The sequence below is a fragment of the Corylus avellana genome, chromosome ca3 (genome assembly GCF_901000735.1).
Source record: "Corylus avellana chromosome ca3, CavTom2PMs-1.0".
In the NCBI taxonomy this organism is placed as follows: Eukaryota; Viridiplantae; Streptophyta; class Magnoliopsida; order Fagales; family Betulaceae; genus Corylus; species Corylus avellana.
In genome coordinates, this window is record NC_081543.1 from 5,132,459 (window position 1) to 5,154,704 (window position 22,246).

Genomic DNA, 22,246 nt, shown 5'->3' on the forward strand with positions numbered 1-22,246 from the left:
TATATATATATATATATATATATATATGTTTGACAAATTTAATAGTTTATTAAATGGTGGGAAGTATTAAATACAATTTTCGTACTAGGCCACGTGTCAGGCATCAGCCAAGTAGCTTTTGTGTGTCAGAAAAAGCATTTCACTATGTAAGAGAGAGAGAGAGAGAGAGGGAGAGAGAGAGAGAGAGGCACTATATGAAGGATTAATGTAGTAAGCAGAACACCACCACATCCATCAAACTGAAGAGACTGAAAGTTGTTCTCTGCTTGCTCTTTCTCATCAGGAAAGAGATCACCGACCCATTTGTCACCATTTCTCTCTGCGCCACACCACCGGAGTCCAACCGGTAAACGCTGACCCCCATGGACGTTGACTTCAGGGCTTACAAGGTCCACTCTGCCAGGCATTTCTCAACTGTCCAAGCTGCGCGCATTCACACTGGTTTGTTCCTTTCTTTTATCACTTCTTCTTGCTTATTGGTTTCCTATGTGTTGTTTTTGGTCATGTTTTCATTGCTTTCTTGGATGTGAAAGTTCTTCCAAAGTTTTGGGGTCCAGTATTGTGTGATGGGTTGGAGAATCTTGTGGGTTTTTGCAAAGGGTTGTCAAGTTCTCACCTTTTACCAAGGCACCGCCTGCCTGATGAGAGTCGTCAGGGATTGGGCTTAAAATATTATTAATAATTTTTTTTATGAAAATGGTTGGGTTTTTTGGGCTTTGGATTTTGGTTGGCCATGGGATAAAACGAATTTGATAATACTTCTATATATATATATATTTTATTAAATTATGAATCTAAGGACTTATTTTGCTTGAATTATCAATTGTTTAGTCATTCCCCACTGTGAATTATGCCCTTACCTCTTCTGTAATGGACGGATATTTTTATTGAACTATGAATCCAATGGACCTATTTTATATTGTGCTTGAACTATGATGCTGTACGTTATGTTCTAACCTGTTTTTACTTGTGGGACAATAAGCCTAAATACATGAGATTTTAGTCTCAATTATTTATTAATAATAAAAGAATCTCAATACTTCTGTTTGTATTTAGTTTCCATATTAAGCTCTAGCATCTTGTGTAATCAAGAAAATTAGGCTTGGCGAGGGAATATTTAAGGCCTTGAGTCAGAGGCTTCGATTAATTTTTATTAGGTTGGAGGCTAGATATTCCCCCCAAAGTGATTTAGTATGCTAGATTTCCTCAAGGATGAATGCAGTGAGAAGGATGAAAAGCTCAAAAAACAGCTGGAGAAGATGAATAATGATTTGTTGGCACTTCTGAGGTCTATGGATCATCTTGGGGTGAAATTGGTTATGTTGAAAACCCAGGAAAACCCTTCATCCGAGTGTTCCGGTTCCAGCACATTTGAAAATCAGCAGGAAGATCAGTACGATGATAAGGTCGATGAAGGCGTGAGAGCAAAACACTTTATGTTTTGGAGAAATAAACGGATGTTAGCAGAACGTGGTGATGAGTTCTGGAAGGAAAGATGGTTGCTTGTTATTTGTCAACCCTTTACAAAAGAGTATTGATGACAAAAAAAAACTAAGCGGATTTGCAGTTTTCCATGCAATATAAATTGGGTTCTCGGGAAGAGATATGTAGTGCGCATTCAAAGAAATTGTTTCCAGTTTAAATCATGAAGAATAAGCCAAAAGAGTCCATTCTCTCTTTCTCTATTTCTGTATCCATTTTCATTCTCTGTTTATTTGCATAGGTTTTTCTCTCGCATCCATTGTTCAATCGGTAGTTATCTATTTGTGGAATTTATGAATTATGGCTTTTGTTATCTTTTGGATGTGTCCCTGTAGAGGTCACTTGTTGGTGCCAGACTGCTAAATGCTGTGTCTAACAATTCCTTTTCCTTATCCCACTCCCTAAACAGATAGCCACTTAATATTCGATGATTCAGACGGGGAGGATGATGCAAGAACTTGTTTTCCATGTCCCTTCTGTTATGTGGACATTGATTTGTCTATGCTCTGTAGCCATTTGCAAGAAGATCACTGCTTTGACTTAAAAAATGCAGTATGTGCTTTTCTTTATCTATTTCATTTTATTGTGAGGGCTGTCTGAATACCTGGATACTGCTTCCAACTAATCTGAAGTTGAAAATTGATATATTTACTTGATATAATGCATCTTATTATTCATCCGGATTTCACTTGAAAAGAGTTAAAGCCATTCAGCATCTATAACATTGAAAAACTAGGGAAAAATGTATGTGGGTGTTACAAAATGTTGCGTGTGTTTCATTTAGTTTTGTATTTAATGTTCAAATGCTTTGGTGTTGCTATCTCAGGTTTGTCCTTTGTGTGCGGCAAATCTTGGGAAAGATGTGATTGGGCATTTTATAGTGCAGCATGCAAGCTCACTAAAGGTATTGTTCACCAGTCATGGATTTTCATGTTATAGATATGGTGTACAATCTCTTTAAGGCATATATTAAGCTTTGTATTTGCCAGAAAATAACAAATATCTCTTCTTTGCAGCGGAGGAAGAAATCTGAGAAATCTGGCTTCTTGACCGGTAATTCAGCAATGCTTGGCAAAAAGTTGCCAACAAATCCTGTGGGAAACAAGCATGAATCTGCACCTGATCCACTTCTCTCACTATTTATCAATAACATGCATTTTTTGGACCCTAAATGTATCCAGCAGGATGAATGCTTCAGTGATGATGCCTCTGACGCATCTGATGTCAAAAGGTATATACTCCTTTCTAGTCAAAGTTATGGCATGTAGGGCTGATCAGTGCTATTAGGAATTGCAATTTAAAAACTACTAAAATTTTAAGGCATAATAGTGAACTTCTGCAATGATGATTGAACAAATCAGGGATGCAAGTGATTTAACTTCCCTGGCCACTGAAATTCAGACTGGTATGCAATTCATTAGATGAGATAATCCTTCTTATGATACACTTCATGGAAGTCTTTAAAATTGCAATTGCTTTAAAAATAGTGTTTTGTGTTTCTAAACTGTCTGTTGAATAGAAAAGAAAAAGGGCTTATCAAGTGTTGGATGTGTAATGACCTAGGGAAAGCATACTCTATCAGCTCAAAAGGACTAGTCAATTTGGAATTTTCTTAGAATCACTTATAAAGCTCAATTTTACCTAGTAAATAAGTAATGTGAGACTTAGTACTTATGAATATCTTTATAAACCATTTATCTATGTAAGCTACTCATCTTCCCAACGTGATACTGGTGTATTACAACATGTTATTCACGGCAGTTTTGAGAACTCCAAACAAGACAAGGGCAAATTCACAAGGGAAATTTAGTGCATGTAGCTGTTTGAGGATATGGTAGACAAGATTTTGTTTTCTTATTTTTTTCTAATGAATGACAAGATAGGAAACTTATGTCATGATGGAGATATGTAATCTATTTACATTATTTTATGGAACTTTTGCTTGCCCTCTAACAAGTATAAAGATATTACTGCAGCTCTAGCTTTGTTGCAAAGACCATAATGTGGATTCATTTTCATTAATATTTAATGCTTCCACATGATAACTTCTTGACTAACTAGCTTTCCTTTCCTTTTTTTTTTTAATTTTTTTTTTTATCTTTCCCTTTCGTATAATTTTGTTTATTGATATTTCCAACATGCTTCTGAAAGATTAATAGCAGTGACCTAAATATAAAACTTTTCCTTTTCATATTATTATAGGTTCAGGCAGAATAAATATCTCCAAGTTGGTTGCAAGGCTATAGATTTTTATTTCTGGCAGAGGGCTATCATGAAGCATATTAGAAACTAGAGTGGGGTGGGAAAACTTAAAGTTAAAAAAGGAAGAACCTCATCATAGAGAATAACATAAAAAGTCCTTCCTCTCTAGTTCTCTGTGTGTGTGTGTTTTGGTGCAGCACTATAAAACACTATCAAGACTTTTGTGTATATATCTTCTTCTCTACTTGTAAGCCTTATTTTATTTTTTGAGCCTTTGTTTAGGAAGTGGCCCCTTAACTTTTCATTTCTGCCACCATTGTGACTTGAATAAACACAGTGCAATGTCTATTGTTTGATTGAAGAATGCAATTGCCCGCTTGTTTGAATGAAGTTCTTTTTTTAGCCAGTCACCAATTGCAAAAACTGGAGCATTAGGGAGCGTGTTTCATGCCTAATTTTGTCCTTTTCTGTTCTTTCTTGATGTTAGTTGATGTTAATGTGCTAGAGTGGATACTGTTTCATGCCTTACTTCTATGACCCATGTTAGAAACTATTCTGCAATTTCTAGTTGATTCAAGAACAATTATCTAGAGGTGTTATGATTAGGACATAATTGTGATCTACAATTGACTCGGATAATGAAAAAGCACATACTTGCACGTATGAGAATACAATCTGATGCTAGGATGTTGCTGATACTTCTTGTTTGTGCAGCATGGAGGCATCTTCACTGGATGAAGGCCATGAACAAGACAACGAAGAGAGAAGGCAGAAAGCAGCTTTCGTCCAACAGTTGATCATGTCGACCATTTTCTAAGACCTATTCTCGTGTCTCATGAAGCTCAAACTTTTCAAGAAGGTGCAAAAGGGTTGCTTCACTCGTTCGGTCATCAACGACTCGTTTTTTCAACTAGCACTGGGTTTTTATGGTGCATGATAGTAGGAGGATGCAAAATAGTTTCAATATTAGGTATCCTAGAAACTTGGTCTGGAAATGGCCAACTAATACAGCATTTCTTCTTGGTCGAAGGCAGTGGTGATAGTAAACCTTCGACTGGACTCTGGAGTATCAACCTATCTTCTATGTCTCTTAATCAGTAGAACTAAACATTTCAGTTATAAAGCTAATTATTAAATCTTTGATTATCTAAATGCCAGCCACAAATTTCACAAAATAATGGGGTTTTTGTTTGTTATATGGAATGTTTAGCTTCAAACATTGTTCATCCATAATTGATGAAATGATAAAATTTTTATACTTATATTAACAGTTAAAATGCTTAATCATTTCATCAATTAGGTGTAAGAACCTTCAACCTATGAGGAAGTTTGCCATGAAAAATTAGTTTTGACGCAATTGGGCTCGAGTTTGGCAATTATGTGATCCACCGTCTTCTTTTTCATAATAATAATTTAAATTAGATATTTGTTCCTTGAAGAGAATAATTTCTATGAAGACCTAGCACAATTCAGATTCTTTGTGCTTCCAATAAGAAATAGACACGTCAGTCTATCACAGTTCTGAGCTATTTGCCCCTCGAGATCAACTGGGAAAGATACAGATCTAGATTAATCGGCGTTAAAAAGGGGCTTTAATTAAGAATAGTTTATTAGTGATTACTATACGCACACAATGTACCTGCATCAATTACTGACCCAAAAAACACCCACAACAATTTTCAGATCTATGCAAACCAAGTGATAAACCAAACATATATTCGAGAAAAATATTTGCCTTTGAAAGCCGACATTACGGAGACAGAAATCGTGTGTTTTCATTTCATGTTCCTCTCATTTGGTATGATAAACTAACGTCCCCATTCTCTTCCTTAAACCTGCAACAAATTCTCATAGCAAAATTACAAACAAGTCAGTAGTTTCAAATACTGGACTAGCCTGCACGCATAATCATGAGCATTATGATCGATTGGCAGCATTGTTTTCTTTTTTGGGCAAGCATTATTACTTCATTACGGCCAAAGGGTAAAACATACTTGTTTCAAGACCAACCCTACTCACTGGAGGAAAGATAGATGACACTTTCATATAGTTGGCATGACAAAGGGGCATTATGCTCGCTAGAAGTAGCACTTCAAGAGCAAATGCAACACATGTTCCAAGCAGATGATCTTATAGACTGAAGACAAACAACAAACCAGAGCTTACATGCAACAATGGCACTTTGCATGTATATATAGAGAATGACTATACAGAACCATCTCAGGTGTGGCTTATCAGCTTGCCTGCCTCAAAGGGGTATCTCTTCTAAGAAATGTGTTTGTCAATTCACTTCTACTTGTAGTCAAAGAAGAAGAAGCGCTGCGGAAGGAAATCCTAAGACACTGCTATAATACCAAAATGCACTTCCAAAACCATGTTTAAGGAAAATAATAATGATGAAAAATTGCTACACCCCAATGAGAAGCAACTTTTGCTAAAGGGCTCAATCAAAAAATTCAAGATATATCATCCTCATCAATATCAACCAAAACCAACAAGCCATTTTGCCTCCCCTTGATAAAGGTTGAAGATCAACCTAAACTAAGAGAAGGGTGGCACTAAGCATCTGGCAATTAAAAGCCGATTCTGATAATTATCTTATGTATTGTATCTGCTTGCCTCAGGTATATTGATACAAATGCAGATGAAAGAAACAATACTGGAGGATTCCAATATATGGGGAGTATTTAGACTGTTACTTTTTGTTTCATGAGCATAGAAAATACCAACTTTAAAACAGTATCAGCTTGCTTAAGGGAAGAAATACATGTCAGTTTTCTGAATAAACATCCCATATTTCTATGCAAGCAATAGTTCTAGACTGTACCTCGAGTAGCTCACAAAAATCCAGAACAAGAGAAAATGAAAGTAACATTGATTCATCAAAAAAGTATTATCCAACTAGGCTAGACATCAGCGCAAAGTAAAACAAGTACAAACCTACAAGATATATAACATTGGATAATCAAAGTTGCGCAAAATGGCAAAAGTAATTGCATAAATATGTGAACAGATGTCATTTTGCCACCACTCAAAAAAGTGAAAAGCATTTCCTACCAAGGATGCCAAAGCTCATTAGTATCACTCAATGATGGACTGAATAACACCAGCTCCAACAGTCTTCCCTCCTTCTCTGATGGCAAACCTCATTCCTTGCTCACACGCCACAGGCATAATGAGTTCCACAATCATCTTCACACGGTCACCGGGCATGACCATCTTAGACTCCTCATCCTTATCATTCATAATCGAAGCCACCCTGCCCGTCACATCTGTAGTCCTCATGTAGAACTGTGGCCTGTACCCTGCGAAAAAAGGAGAATGTCTTCCACCCTCCTCCTTCTTCAACACATAAACAATCGCAGAGAACTTCGTATGAGGGGTAATCGAGCCTGGCTTTGCCAAAACCATCCCTCTCTGTATATCAGCCTTCTGAATACCTCTAAGCAACAACCCCACATTGTCCCCAGCCAAAGCATCATCAAGAATCTTCTGAAACATCTCCACCCCAGTCACAGTGGTACTCCTAGTATCCTTCAAACCCACAATGTCCACTGTTTCTCCAACCTTAACGGTACCCCTTTCAACACGGCCAGTGGCCACGGTCCCACGACCGGTGATCGAAAACACATCCTCAATAGCAAGCAAAAATGGGAGATCAGTTTGTCTTTGTGGGATTGGTATGTAACTATCCACAGAATCCATAAGCTCATAAATCTTATCTACCCATTCGTTGTCACCACGTTTAAGGGTAGGATTAGCCATCAAAGCCTCTAAAGCTAACAAAGCGGAACCAGAAATAATAGGCACATCGTCACCTGGGAACTCATACGAGGAAAGCAACTCACGCACCTCCAATTCCACGAGCTGCAAGAGCTCCTCGTCGTCGACCTGGTCCTGTTTGTTCAGGAACACGACCATGTTGGGCACACCCACTTGCTTGGCCAACAGTATGTGCTCCTTGGTCTGCGGCATCGGCCCGTCGGCGCCGGAGACGACGAGGATCGCGCCGTCCATCTGGGCGGCTCCGGTGATCATGTTCTTCACGTAGTCGGCGTGTCCGGGGCAGTCCACATGTGCGTAGTGGCGGTTCTCGGTCTCGTACTCGACCGTCGCAGTGTTGATGGTAATCCCACGGGCGCGTTCCTCCGGCGCGGCGTCGATCTCGTCGTACTTCTTGGGCGCGCTGTTACCCATTGCGGCCAAGGCCATGGTGAGCGCGGCGGTGAGGGTGGTCTTGCCGTGGTCGACGTGGCCGATGGTGCCGATGTTGACATGAGGCTTCTTGCGCTCGAACTTGCCGCGCGCGGCTCTCACGGTGAACACGCCGCCTCGGCGCTGGGTTTGGTGGCGCGTTGTGGGTTGGAGGATGGTGGAGGGGCTGAGGAGGAAAGCGGAGGAAAGGTGGGATTTTGTGGTGGTTTTGGAAATGGGTTTTGGGTAGAAAGTGAAGGAGGGGGCGGGGGAGGGCGGAGAGGCATATGGGTAGGTGAGCTTTGAGGAGGCTGAGCCTGTTGCCGCCGAGGAGATTGCCATTGGTTGGTGCCTTGGGAGAATGGTGGGTTTGGGATTTTGGGGGAGAAGAGTGAAGAAGGGAGCGGAAGAGTGTTATCTATTGGAAGACAAAAGAGGGCCTCATATCATCTCTTTGGGAAGAAGGGGGTGGGGTTTATCCATTTCTTGCTCTGTTTTGAAGGGACTAGGGGTGGGGATATGGAATTTCTGTGCAATACATGTTACCTGGCGCCACGTGTATACATGGTTTTCTTTACTTCAAGAAGGAAGTTGAGCTCAAGTATTAAGTGTGAGATTAGTGGAAATTATCATAATGAAATGATCAAAGCTATCTTTTATGAAATTAACTTGTATCTTGTGTGGTGATGTAAATCTTTTCTAGGTAGGGGTGTCAAAAATTACCGGGAAACCGGAACAGGAACAGAGAAACAGGGGACCCGGTTCCGGTTCCGGTTTAAAAAATCCAAAAACCGGGTACCCCGGTTCCAGTACCCGGTTTTTACCGGGAATACCGGAACCGGGTTTATATTTTATATATATATTAATTTTTTTACGCTTAGGTTTAGGTCTCCCGTCTCACTTCTCCCCTAAGTCCCGTTCATCTTCTTTTCTCACATCACGCCGCAAGCCCCTCCTCTTCTCCATTTTCTCCTCTAGTCCTCTTCTTCATTTTACTTCTCCATTTTTACTTTTTATTGTTTTAATGTTTTCTTTATGTACCTAATTTAAAATGATTTTTAGAGTATTTTAAAAAATTGATTTTTTATTTCTAAGGCCCATATAGGCAAAAATATTGATTTTTTAAAAGATTTTTGGGCTTTTTTAGGTTTATTTTTTAATTATTTGGAACAATCACAACAAAGCCTCTTTAATTTAGACAAAAAGATTAATAGATTTTTTTTTTTTTTTTTAAATGAGCTAACTAATGAAAAAAAATGGGCTTATTTTAGGACAAATACTTAAAATAAGCCCAAAAATTAATTTTCTTCAAAAACCAGTTTTCGGACCGGGTAAAACCGGAACCAGCCTGTAACCAGGACCCCGGTTAACCTGGGTCCTGATTCCAGTTCCGGTTTCCCAAAACCGAGAATCGGGGTACCCCGGTTCCAGTTCCAGTTTTGGCCAAAAACTGGGAAACCAGATTGAGTTGACACCCCTATCTCTAGGGATTAGCTTTTGAAAGGATAAATGGGAAATGGCGTTTATGAGGTCAACTGATTTAACATATTTTCATGAAATTTGTTGTGTCCGTTTTCATATGCGATTTTAACATGCGATTTCAAAATAACAATTTAAAAACATGTCATTTTTAAAAACGCAGTTAAGCTTTCTGTAAAACAGCAGTTTATCCTTTAAAATAGTATATTTAAAATTTTTAAAAAAGCACCAATTTGTTTGCAATTTGAAAACACAAATTTTTCTACATTTTTAAATTACAGTTTTTTTTTTTTTTTGTTGAAATTAAAAAAAAAAAACGCATTCACAAACGATATATTTCTTACAATTTTATTTAAAATCGCATTTTTTTTTATGTATGAAGTCGCAGTATCTAACGCACTCTATATACATATGTTCAAAGAAAAATGCTAAGAGTACCAAATCTTTTACCAAAAAATGGGTATCAAGATGATGTGAAACTTATTCATTAATCATTGGAAATAATCAAAATAATTAATAAAGAAAAATGTTACAAGTACCAATAAATAAGCTCAACATTATCTTAGCATCCATCTCTTCCTAAGTAACAATTTAAAAACGTGTGATTTTTAAAAATGCAGTTAAGCTTTCTGTAAAACCGCAGTTTATCCTTTAAAATAGTATACTTTTTTTAAAAAAAATGCACCAATTTGTTTGCAATTTGACAACGCAATTTTTTGTACATTTTTTAAATTACAATTTTTTAAGAAAATAGTATTTTTTTTATAAAAAAAATGCACCAATTTGTTTGCAATTTGACAACGCAATTTTTTTCTACATTTTTAAATTACAATTTTTTATGAGAATGCATTCACAAACGATACCTTTTTTACAATTTTATTTAAAATCGCATTTTTTATTTATGAAGTTGTAGTATCAAACGCTCTCTATATACATATGTTAAAAGAAAAATGTAGGAGTACCAAATCTTTTACCAAGAAATGGGTATCAAGATGATGTGAAGTTTATTCATTGAAAATAATCAAAATAATTAAAAAAGAAAAATGTTATGAGTACTAATAAATAAGCTCAACATCGTCTTAGTATCCATCTCTTCCCGTGCCCATAAGATTTCTCATGTTCAAAATGATGATCCTGCTCCTTGGCAAATGGCAACTCTCTTTCACAACACTTTCTAAAAGTGTGGAGGAAAAGAGTGATAATCTTGCTCTACCGACCAAAGTAATCACAATTTTCTTTTTTTCTCGACAGTGTCACAGTCAAGACTCGATAGCCATTTGGGGCTCATATGCCTTGGTGGCTGAAGCATCAAGCATCCCATTGGTTTGTGGCTCGTAGGAGGTGAATAGACGTGGTGATTTGCGTCCCACAATCGCCCACGAAGTCGGGCTCTGTTCCACGTCTTTGATTCATGTACTCAAAGAGCTTTGTGATCCTGGTGGGGTGTCCAAATCCACTGGCTAAGGCCCTTAGAAAACATCATTTATTTTTTGAAGAAACCGAAAATTATCTTTCTTCTGGTCATCCAGGTTAAAGAAAAGAGAAACAAAAATATTTTGCTACAATGCTTTATGCTATTTTCACACCCAGAAGATGGAAAAATTCATCTCAATCTTGAAAACCACATTACATCCATTCCACAATATTAGTGGGATATTGCAAGCAGGCACAATCTTTATCATAAGCCAGATACAGTGACAAATAACAAACAAAACAGGGGGCAAGCATTCCCACAACATTACTTTGACACCCCAGTGAATCATGAACAAGAAACTCAAAACTTTTAAATGATCTAACTACCTAAACAGGCGCAATTTCTGAAGCAGCCAGAGTATTGTGAGTAAAACAAGGTAAACGAATCGTATGTACAAGTGTACAATCCATAAAATATTGATCTCCCCTATCAACCTATTTGTGGGATGATGTGTAGTTATCTTTAAGCATATGCAGACTTATAATATACAGATACATGACTTATCTAACCTGTCTCACCTCAGCAGCATCACTTGATGTATGTGAAATGAAGATTGTGCTCATGGTTCACTCTAGAAAGTAAACTTCTTTAACAAGCGTGACTCTCAAGCTTGTAACTTAGCTGCATTCTCTCCCCATACAACATCAACGCTCATATTTTATTTGGCATTCCCATTAAAATCGGGTGAAATCTAAATTAAGATGCATCCAGCAGCATGATTTGCGTCCACGCACTCGTGCTTCCCAACTCTAACAACACGTGAAAGATCTTTGAGCTTTACAAGAATATGTCATCAACACATGAAAGATCATGGACCTTCCCAGACTAACTTCAGCCATTCCTAGATGAGTAAATCTGTTTTTCTTTCAGGGAAAATTAGTAATAATATATATTACTGACCAAATGGCAAGTTGGAGAAGTGAGACAACACCAGTTCCAATTTGTATTGGGCCACAGCTGTAAAATGCTAGGTTTAGCCGTGTGTCTAACAGTGCATTTAATGGTCCGAAATTTTCTGCTTGCATGCATTTAAAACCTTTTCATGGATCTCTGGATGAACTCCCTTTAAAAGATCTGATATGGCCAATTCATGCTTCCTTTTTAACTCATTTAGCTCCTGTTGCTGCTTCATTAACAGATTCTCAAGTTTCTCGGCAATTATCTTGACAGCTTCCGATCCAAAATAGTTTTCTTCCAAAGGAGAACCTCCAATGCTAGAATGTTGATATGTAGCTGCACTATTTTTATCACCAAATTGCAGATCAACAGGCAAACTAGCTTCCTTCTTCTCTTCACTATTATCATCACCAGAAACCCACTCATTCTCAGGTTGTTCAAGTATATCATCAACATCAGGATTATCTGTGTCTTCATGGAGATCAGGAGAGTTTTCATTGTCTGCAGTCAGGCTAGCTCCAGCGGCAACCGAAAGGCCAGATTTTACAGGAGAGGTTGCACCAAGTGCCTTGGGTGAGTCAGACCAAAACATACGACCCGAAGGCAATCTTTCCAATGAAAAACTACCAGAAGGGGAAGGCTCATTCGTAAGGGGAGAAGCATCACCCTTGGCTTCAGAGGCACAGCTATCAGGACTTGCAACCTCTCCACCAGAACTAACTCCAGGGAGTTCTCTTGGTGTCCAATCTGGAATGTGTGAATGAATTTCTAGGTCAATCATTTCAGCAATTGCTGAAACATCTTGATCTGTAAGGTCCAACTCCTCTACCATTTCACTAGCAACAGCAATAGCAGTGTCTGCCTCAATATCAAATGGAAAGTGGATATTGCGATAATGACCTGGGCAAAGGTGAAATTTTACAATTTAACGCCTATGAATGCTAATGAAAATCTCTTTTTCTTTCTTTAAACATTACAAAAACTAAGAAATGCAAAGAGAAGAATAGTCAACCTGAGGAGTCTGCTATTCGGAGTTGCAGAAATATCGTGTTAACATCTTTCCTTTGACCTTGAACTGTGAAATCTCTGCTTGTCTCAGACGGTTCCTTAGCACTTTTAACAACATCAATCTGATCAGAATTGCCTTCTGTGTTTGACAAGTCAAAATGTGAGAACAAAAACATAAAAGCCTTTGGTCTCTGTTGAATATACAGAAACTTACCTGAATGATGGGTTTTGGGAAGTAGACAACGACCTCTACTTCCATGATCCTGATCTGATTGGAGAAAAGGATCCATTAAAAGTTCCTTGGCAGGCAAGCGTTCAGAGACGTCTGCAGTACATTTTTCTATAAATGCTCTAACTGCAGGGTTTGTAACTTTTGCCAATGATGCAGGTTTTATTCCCTACAAAGAAAAAGAAGATATGACGATCTAGATACAAAATCTAAAGTGAATGATGTTTCTAGCACTGGAATATGACGGATCTAGGATTTGGATTTTAAGGAATTCCCAAAACTTCTAGGTTTTTTTAATCGTAAGATCTTTTACAGTTCTTTGTATTACAAATTTTGACAAACATTCCAGGCCCCCCCAAAAAAAATGTCAAAATGAAGTGCTGAGAAGATTTAATCAGATGACCCTTACTATATCTTTTTCTCTTTCAACCAGACAATTCTCTCATGGAATGAACCATTCAATGTCAAATGTGTCATACACTGACTAAAAGGAAGGAGAATTTTAACAGTCAATCCCTCTTAACTAATTAGCATGAGAACACTGTAAACATGGGAAAGTCGTTATCTTGCTTCAAAATGAGAACTTGTACTGACATATATATCTTGCAAAATTTGGACTTTCTAGAGCACTACAGAGTCCAAGGGATCCCATGATCATAACATATTAAGCATTTTCAAAATGCCTAATGTTTTCAAGGGCTACAAAAGCATGAACAAGTCAAACAATGTAAGAGATCATGTTGTGCCACATCACTTTGTAAGAGTTTTTTTTTTGTAAAATATTTTATAAGCCTAGCATTTCTCATGCAAGAAACTAAATAACTTTTTGAAAAAAATTACAACTGTAATAAGAATTGAAATGAACCAGAGACGCTAAGGCCTTACTGATGTCACTTTCTTGTATATTTGAGCAGCATTGGCACATTCGGCATATGGATACTCAAATGTCACCAACTCTAGCAAACACATGCCAAAGGCGTAAATGTCTACAAGCTCATTGTACTCCTCTTCATAAAGCTCTGGTGCCATGAACTCTGGAGTACCTAAAGCCACAAAAAGAAATATGTTTTTTGCCCCCATAACAAAGTTTCCACACAAAGTCTAATCTCAAAAGGAAAATAATAATGATAATATTACAATCCTCACCAATGACACTATGAGCTGAATGAGCCTGGCGAAGAATGGCAGCCAGGCCTAAGTCACCAATTTTCACCTCGCCTTGATTCCCATTGACAAATATGTTATCACACTTCAAATCTCGATGAATAACTGGCGGGTCATGACTGTGAAGGTACAGAAGGCCCTCTAGAATCTGCCTAGACCATTTCTTCAATGCTCTCAAATCAACATGTTTATGTTTCTTCCGGTATCTACACAACATTCGGAGGCAAAATGCTTAACAAAAACAAATCATAAAAAAAATGAAAAAGGGATATTAACAACCCAGCAGAGTAGAGAAACTCACTGCCGTAATGTTCCAGAAGTGAAAATCTCGGTAATGAAGTTAATACTCTCAGTTTTGGTGTCGACCCACGAATTGTAAAACTTGATTATGTTCTTGTGCTTCAAAGTCTTGAGTAAATGAACTTCCGAATATAGACGCTCCAAACCTTCGGAGTTTCGTAATAGATCTGACACCTTAACCTGATTCCAAGCAACTTCAATTCCTTCCAATTCATCAAATCCTCGATATCTGAAATTCCCACATTTCGATCAAGGACACCCAAATATAGCAACTCCGGTCCCAAAATCATATTAACCATAGTGCAACTAGCTGCACTTTCCTTTTTTCTTTCACAGTATAGATTCAGAGTTAACATAGCAAATAGAATAAAAGGATACACTTTCTTGAAAGCACCTTTTCCAAGAACCTCTTTATACTGCAAAACCAGCGTCAAATTAAATCAAAAACAAAACCCATTAATAAGCATAGCAATATATATCAACCCAAGCTTAAGCTTTTAATCAAACACAAAAGAAGCATTGGCTAATTTTCCAAACAAACATTGAACAGCTAACAGATTTGGACAACTGAATAATATATTAAACTATAAACAGAAATTCGTAATTCAACGTCAAAAAAGTTTAAATTTTTTCATTGAACTGACCCGACCGTATCGACCGGTGGGATCAACCTCAACAAACTCGGAGTCGGAATCGTCCGGGTCTTGTTCGGACGACAAGTCCTGTGGCATTTCTCGTTTCCAATCCAAGCACACACGCAAGCAAGAAAATGGAAAACCCAGAGCTTTTAGTTCTCTTCAAAATCCCAGATCGAATCCAATCCGAGCCCGCGAAAGAGAACCGGATGCAGATATTCAAAGAATACCCAAAACCCACAAAGAGTTATAGGGTCTGACAATAAATCCGTGGAAGAAGAAGAAGAAGAAGCGTGTGAAAGAGAGGTATTTCGTCAAAGCGAAGATGTTTAATGGGTGGGAGAATCAGCCAATCTAAGTGTGTCTGACCGACTCACTTGTCATTCGTGTTTCTGTTTTTCCGTGTTGTTTTCGTTTTCTTACATTTTGGGTATAAAAGGTCAACTTCGGGCATATGTGGGAGAGGACCCAGAAAGAAGGGAGGAGGGGGTTGCTGTTAACAAGTGCTTGTAGTTGATATGATATGAATATCATTGGGGATAAAGTTTTTCTTGGATGTTTATTAATACCCTTTTCTTTTTTTTTTCTTTTTTTAATCTGAAATGGATGTTTATTAACTACTTGATCTTCACACGAAAGAATCACATCTTATATTATATTAATCATATTAGAAAGTAAATATGTAAGGATTATGATGATAGATATAGTTTAAGAATAATGCTATATTCTCATCTCGTGTTTCATTCTTCTTATATTACTGGACTCATGTGACAGTGTCATAAACTCTTGGGATCAACTTTTATTTTTATTTTTTAAAAAAATGTTGATGGGTAATAATACATTTTCATCTCGTATGTCACTTTTATACTACTGGGTTGATGTGATAGTTGTTGTAATTGTGTGTTTCAAACACTTGTTTTCAACTCATTATTTTCTTTGACTTTAAGATTTAATTTCTTGTTGACCGTTTGCAATCTCTTAAACTTTTTACTGTTTGATCATGAGTTTTAATGAAAAAAAAATCAGCTTTATGGTTTTGATGGTTGGGATTAATTGTCAAGTATTTTGACATTTTATTAATAAGTTTTACGTTTCTACCTTTGGGTCATTAACGAGTTTTATTCTTCTTAAAGTGTTTTGACCGTTTGGTCATAAATCCCAGCAGATGACCGTTTAGAACATAAATTACACTCACTGCTTTCAATGCTTTGGATATTATAATGGATTCTTCCTACTAAATCAACTATCATGTCTATATAAGACACACCACGAGTACTTGGGGATATACATATATAGAATTTTATATGTTTCTTTTTTTTTTGTTTTTTATGATATTGCTCTAAAAAATAATGAGATTATTTTCACAAAGGAAGATTAAGGGTTGTTCTATTAATCTTTGTTCTTGAAAGTGCGTCCTTAACAAAGGTAGATGCTATAGTCTAATCCTGGGAGGTTGCGTGTCAAGAGATCTGATCGCACCGAGTTATACACTTTGGAAGGCACGAATCAACCTTTAAGGACAGCGCCCTTGCGTGATTCTATAGCATTGTGAGATCTTTCCATACTCTATTTTCATCTCTTGTATTTTATTTATTTTATTGTTAATATTCATATTGTAATTATTTTATATCAATGAGAATTTGTGCGCCATCCAAAATTATTTTCAACAATAGTACCCATAAACCTTTGGGGATCAGCCTTTATTAAAAAATAATAATAATAAAATAAAAAAAATAAAAATAAAAATTCAAGGTTTGATGGGCAATGATACATCAGTCTTTTTAGTGGGATGAGTGATGAATATTTAGAATTACTCATAGTTAAAATATGGGGGGACAAATGACTGCCAACACCAACGATTTTCTTTGATCAGTCATCTATCTGGGGGGAATATTGGTGGAAGATGCCAAAGTTTAGAATATAATTGACCAAGATGCCAAGTGGTGGAACATTTGAGTTGCTTAGAGAGATTTTTTTTTTAGAGGAAGAGGTGATGGTTATTAACAAGCTTCTTGTTAGTTGCTACCAACAGAAATATGTCTTGATTTGGAGAGGCACTACAACAAGAGAGTTTTCTATTTGTAGTGCTTTATCACGTGAAAAAAAGAAAGACAATACATGATGTGGGGAGAAGGCTCACAACGGTGGGAGGTAGTGGGATTTAGTGTATAATTTGGAACATGAAGAGAGTTAATGTTCAAGGACATGATCATGTGAAGGGCCTGCCACAACCTCTTGCCAACTAAGGAGAATCTAATGAAAAGAGGTATAATAATTGATTGTTTTTGCCCTATTCGTGGTATCGATAGTGAAAGTATTAAACATAACCTTTGGAGTTACCCTCCTGGGGTGGATGTATAGGGAGTTTTGTGGGAAGAAAATTTTCAAAAAATCATCTATTGTGGATCTGATTTCCTGCAGGTTGTGGAGGAGATGAACAATAAGTGCAATTTAGAAGAATTTAAATTACTTGTGGGGATCTCAAAGAAAATATGGTTAAGAAGAAACACAGTGGTTCGTGGAGGGGAGTTCATTCATCTTAAGCTTGTTGCAGGAAGCAATTGAGTCATTTGAAGAATATAAGAAAGCAAATGTGAAGGAGATTGACCAGTTGATTGAGACCTTGGGGGAGGATCATAGAAGATGGAAAGCTCCTACAGCAGGTATTCATAAAGTGAATTGGGATGCGGCAATGGACACACTTAATGGGCAGATTGTAGGTGATGATCATAGAAGACGGAAAGCTCCTATAACAAGTATTCATAAAGTGAATTGGGATGCGGCAGTGGACACACTTAATGAACAGACTATGAGTGATGATCATAGAAGATGGAAAGCTCCTACTGCAGGTATTCATAAAGTGAATTGGGATGCAGCAGTGGACACACTTAATGAGCAGACTGTGGGTGAGAATCATAGAAGATGAAAAGCTTCTACAGCAAGTATTCATAAAGTTAATTGGGATGTGGCAATGGGCACATGGGCATGAGCAGTTGTTGTGGGGGGATTTTGACGGATGTGTGATTGCATTTGGAAGTTTGACTAAACTATAACCTATTGTGGCGAATGCCTTGGTTGTTTTGCATGTTGTCGAATTTAGTAGGGATTTGGGCCTACAAATACTATTATGGAAGGTGATGTGTTTTAAGTAGTGAATGCGGTGGAATCCACATGGTGAAATTGGAGTAAATATGGACAGTGAGTGGAGGAGATGTGTAGGGTGCTTGATTTGATACACAATTGGCAGGTTGGCCATATTAGGAGAGATGTTAAACAAGTCATATGTGTGATTTGGATGAAAGAAATTTCTATTTGTATTTGTGATATTGTTTTGCTGGAGCAACATGTTCTACCTTTATAATTATGAATGAAAGTGATTTTCTCGTAAAAAAAGACTGAATTGAAAGAATTTTTTCTAACCCAATTTAAAGAAAAAATTTCTCCAATAGCCAATTATGGTGAGCATTCACATTGAAGTCTAAAGCTACTTTGGCTAAACCCTTAGCAAAATGGGGTAAAAACTACCATCACCGGCTAGCCATGCTCAACAAATTGTTCTACAAATAACATTTTTTTTTCAATTTCCCCTTTTTTTTTTCCTTTTTTTTTTTTTTTTTTTTTTCAAAATAAAAACATTAACAAACAACCTAGTATGATTTAGGTATTTTGGACAAGTGAGTTGATTAAAAAAAAAAAGAATTTTTAATTAAAATTTAATTGAAAAATATTGAGCCGAATGTAAGTAATTAGGTATAAGAATAATGAAATATATATACCTTGTTCAGCAAGAGAAGCAACATGCATGTCTAGGCATGTTAATGTTGCCCCCTTTTGTTCCCAACCTTGCTTCTGTTCTCACGTCTCTGCAGACATCAAAAGGTTTGTGAGATTACTCAGATCCAAGACAACAATTAAACAAATAAAACACAATCACAGAAGTAATGATTTGACAATAATCTAATTCCCAGAGACCAATCAAGTAGTAATCTTCCTTTTTTTGGTTTCCTTTTAAGTAGATAATTAGAGTTACCTAATGCATTTTGAAAGCTATTACCCTTCAGACAAGATATTCATGAGTCACAGTCAAAGTTTCTTCAACACAAAGAATTGTTGGGAGATAAGTCTGAATAATTTTGCCATAAAGTTATGCAGAATAAAGGATTAATGTGAGCAGATGCTGGACATAAAAATTTGGGTAGCTTCCAGGCTTCCAGCTCTTTCACCAGCCACAAAAATGCAATTTATTTTAAAAGAATATAGTCAACTGAAAAAAATAGAAAGAAACTTTTATTGGTTTGACGATTTTTGACATAACTAGCAAATTTAACATGAACATGAAATGAAATTAGAAGGTTAAGATTTAATGTAATTAAGTTTTGGGTCAAAACGGAGTGACCCAGTTAGACATGATTAATAAATGGGTCAGATTCGTATCAACCTATTTAACTCCCAATTAGCCCGCATAATCCATATAACTAAATTATATTTTTATCATTTAAAACCCAAGTATATAATTATGGGAATAGATATTGACTATTAAATTATTATTATTATTATTATTTTTTTTAATCATAAATCTAGTTGTGAAAACGTGTGTAATTTATGCTAATAAGATGTGAAAGTGTGTTAATAAGGTAAGATCAAGTATTTGATTCAACTCAACCTATATATAATATTTAAACATGTTGAAATGGGCCGTGTTCGTTTCCACTCCCCACCCAATACAATTTGTTTATTAAACCAGTTATACGTGTCATGCTGTAACACTGTTTAATTAAACAACACTTATTAAGATCAAGGAGTTTGACACGATTACTTAAATAAGTTATATTCTTGTCTATTCATATAGTTATGTACCAATGATTTGACACCACATAAACCCTACCCATAAACCCAAATTGTTACCCTTTACTTTTGCTTTTTAAACATGATTGGGTGGCATATAAAACAAAAACAAAAAATAAAAAAGAGGAGAAGAGAGAGAAAAATTTTCCCCATCAAACTATCTATTATTTAACTAGTCATGTGATAGCTCTATTTTATACACATAGAGACGAGGGATGCTCATTCACTTGAAGTTTCCATTATGATCAGAATTTGGGAAGTCATATATATTATAAAGAAGAATAAGCCGTCCTTGCAATAAGGCCAGGCCTTATATAATTATAATTTTTGACCTCTGTATTTTGGATAAACTTCACTTTGAGTAGGAATATTTTACTCACAAATGTCTGATTCCACAAAATATATGTGGTCATAGATGAACTTTGGTTTCATCGTTGGTTTAAAGTTCAAGGGCAGGTAGACTCAAATCTTGTCTTCTTTCACTTTCTACCCGCTTTCAATTCTCAAGAACTTTCATGGGTTTTGGTATTATTCTTCTTTAACATGTAAAAATTTCTAATTAAGGGTATTGAATTTTTTTTTAATTTCTTTTAATTACTTTATTTCGTTAGAATTTATTTCGTTAATTTTTGTTAAAATACCAAAAATACCCGTGTTTTTTATTATAAAAAAATTGCAAATATGTTTTTTTTTTACAAAAATAAAATAAACGCATGAAGCTTTACAATTTTTTATAATAAAAAATATGGGTATTTTGAAAAATAAATAAATAAAGGAAAATCTTAATGGAATTAGGTAATTGAAAAAATAAAAATTGAAAGTTCGGTTCCCTTAATTGAAAGTTTTTGAACTTCAAAAATAGTTTCGAAATGGAAGTCCAAGAAAATTTTGTGAAATTTCTTACAAAGTGGATAGCAACTTGTCACAAGCACGAAAAGACTAACAATAACATATTTATGGTTAAGATAACATGGTCAATAAGAGACGCATGACAGCCTCGACAAAGTCAAGCATTTTCTTCTTCGGTAGATATAAAGTTGAAACACGAACCTTCACCCTTTTAGATTTTTGCAGAAATTGAGATATTTTGTTATTATAAGTTGTCCAAATTCTGATAATTTAAAAAAGAGGGTTGTAAATTTACCTGCTTTCGGGCAAATGAGTTTTACATCTTAAGTTGTCCGAGACAGATAAATTTTGCAATCCTCTATCATTTATGACATGTTCCTCAACTTGGAGCACTAAACCTATTGAAATAAATCAAGAAAAACAACCCAATAAAAGTGACAAGACACACAACCACAAGCTATTGGTGCACAAGGCAACTTCAACATCATTTTCAAACAACTAGTCATGTATTGTATCCCCACCTTAAGACATCAATCTAGATCAAATTTTGTGCTGTTCCCCCAATCACCTCCTCTGCTAAGAACCAGTGGTACTAGTACTGCAACAGACCCCACAGCAAGAAGTATATGTCACAATGCACACCCCATATTAAAGAACACCTACTTGTGTATCATTAAATTCACAAACAATCACACTATGCTTTTTTTTTTTTAAAAAAAAAAAAAAAAAAAATTTAGTTTAATTTTAATTTTGATTTTTGAGGGAAAAAAAGGGTATTTAAGGAAGAAAGATAACAAGTGACCATTTTTTTCATCTATTTTAACGTCTGGCGATGCTAATAGAGGGGCTTTTTTTTTTAATATTACAAAAATTGATAGTTTAATGTATCTAAGTATTACACTTTATAGGAGGTTTAGCTATCAACCTCTTATTCCCTCGTAAGTGCATTCATTTTGTCCCTCATCATCATCATCGATGCTAAAGATTGGATAATGCATCATGACATGTGAACAGATGTCATTATCCAATCATGTGTCTATTGAACACATGTCATGATGCACTATCCAATCATGTATGTGTCTCGTTATCGACTGACGAACATTATCAACCCAAAACAGGAGTTGATCAGGATAGCTAAGAACTACATACATGTGACAATTCCAGCCACTAGCCTTCTTATTCTGAATCTAGAATTTAGACCATAATTATGTCTTTGCTATACAACCTAACTCATAAATATTTCAAAAAGCGAAAATGGTAAACGTTTTCCTTTACGTGTTTGCAGGCCGAAGCCAAAAACTATTATGAGTGGGGTCATGAGTCAAAAAAAATTTGCTGCTAAAGGCTGGTTGGCTGAATTTATTTTTTATTTTTTTAGGGGAAATTATCTTTTGTCCCTATGAACTACAACGCCTTGATACTTTCTTCCTATGAACTGCCACATGTACTACTTTGCTCCCATGAACTACCATTTTGTGCCCAAAACTC

At 36.2% G+C, this 22,246-nt stretch overlaps 3 protein-coding genes across 5 annotated transcripts; 1 reads left to right on the forward strand and 2 right to left on the reverse strand.

The window, feature by feature from the left end:
• Positions 1–190: 190 nt before the first annotated feature.
• On the forward strand, positions 191–4,836 carry LOC132175468 (protein DEHYDRATION-INDUCED 19 homolog 6-like). The gene is made up of 5 exons (XM_059587423.1): positions 191–441; positions 1,892–2,034; positions 2,309–2,386; positions 2,499–2,713; positions 4,399–4,836. The coding sequence occupies exons 1-5, from the start codon at positions 363–365 to the stop codon at positions 4,499–4,501; spliced, it is 618 nt and encodes a 205-aa protein (XP_059443406.1). The 5' UTR covers positions 191–362; the 3' UTR covers positions 4,502–4,836.
• Positions 4,837–6,530: 1,694 nt separating this feature from the next.
• LOC132175689 (elongation factor Tu, chloroplastic) lies at positions 6,531–8,343 on the reverse strand. Its single transcript, XM_059587710.1, has one exon. The coding sequence runs from the start codon at positions 8,218–8,220 to the stop codon at positions 6,766–6,768; it is 1,455 nt and encodes a 484-aa protein (XP_059443693.1). The 5' UTR covers positions 8,221–8,343; the 3' UTR covers positions 6,531–6,765.
• Positions 8,344–10,965: 2,622 nt separating this feature from the next.
• Positions 10,966–15,546, reverse strand: LOC132173774 (probable serine/threonine-protein kinase WNK3). Of its 3 annotated transcripts, none has more exons than XM_059585377.1 (8): positions 15,074–15,546; positions 14,808–14,845; positions 14,431–14,658; positions 14,112–14,335; positions 13,851–14,008; positions 12,951–13,134; positions 12,741–12,872; positions 10,966–12,628 (listed from the first exon to the last, which is right to left on the reverse strand). In XM_059585377.1, the coding sequence occupies exons 1-8, from the start codon at positions 15,158–15,160 to the stop codon at positions 11,829–11,831; spliced, it is 1,851 nt and encodes a 616-aa protein (XP_059441360.1). In that variant the 5' UTR covers positions 15,161–15,546; the 3' UTR covers positions 10,966–11,828. The 3 variants fall into 3 exon arrangements, with proteins under 3 accessions (XP_059441360.1, XP_059441359.1, XP_059441358.1); XM_059585376.1 differs by having other exon boundaries at positions 12,741–12,875; XM_059585375.1 differs by having other exon boundaries at positions 12,741–13,134.
• Positions 15,547–22,246: the final 6,700 nt, after the last annotated feature.

Bases quoted from the DNA above. Each gene is read 5' to 3' on its own strand.
- LOC132173774 (XM_059585375.1), bottom strand. From the start codon at position 15,160: ATGCCACAGGACTTGTCGTCCGAACAAGACCCGGACGATTCCGACTCC. The intron at 14,846-15,073 runs GTCAGTTCAATG...CTGGTTTTGCAG, and splicing joins CCACCGGTCGATACGGTCGG to TATAAAGAGGTTCTTGGAAA. The intron at 14,336-14,430 runs GTGAGTTTCTCT...AATGTTGTGTAG, and splicing joins ACTTCTGGAACATTACGGCA to ATACCGGAAGAAACATAAAC.
- LOC132175689 (XM_059587710.1), bottom strand. From the start codon at position 8,220: ATGGCAATCTCCTCGGCGGCAACAGGCTCAGCCTCCTCAAAGCTCACC.
- LOC132175468 (XM_059587423.1), top strand. From the start codon at position 363: ATGGACGTTGACTTCAGGGCTTACAAGGTCCACTCTGCCAGGCATTTC. The intron at 442-1,891 runs GTTTGTTCCTTT...CTCCCTAAACAG, and splicing joins AGCTGCGCGCATTCACACTG to ATAGCCACTTAATATTCGAT. The intron at 2,035-2,308 runs GTATGTGCTTTT...TTGCTATCTCAG, and splicing joins GCTTTGACTTAAAAAATGCA to GTTTGTCCTTTGTGTGCGGC.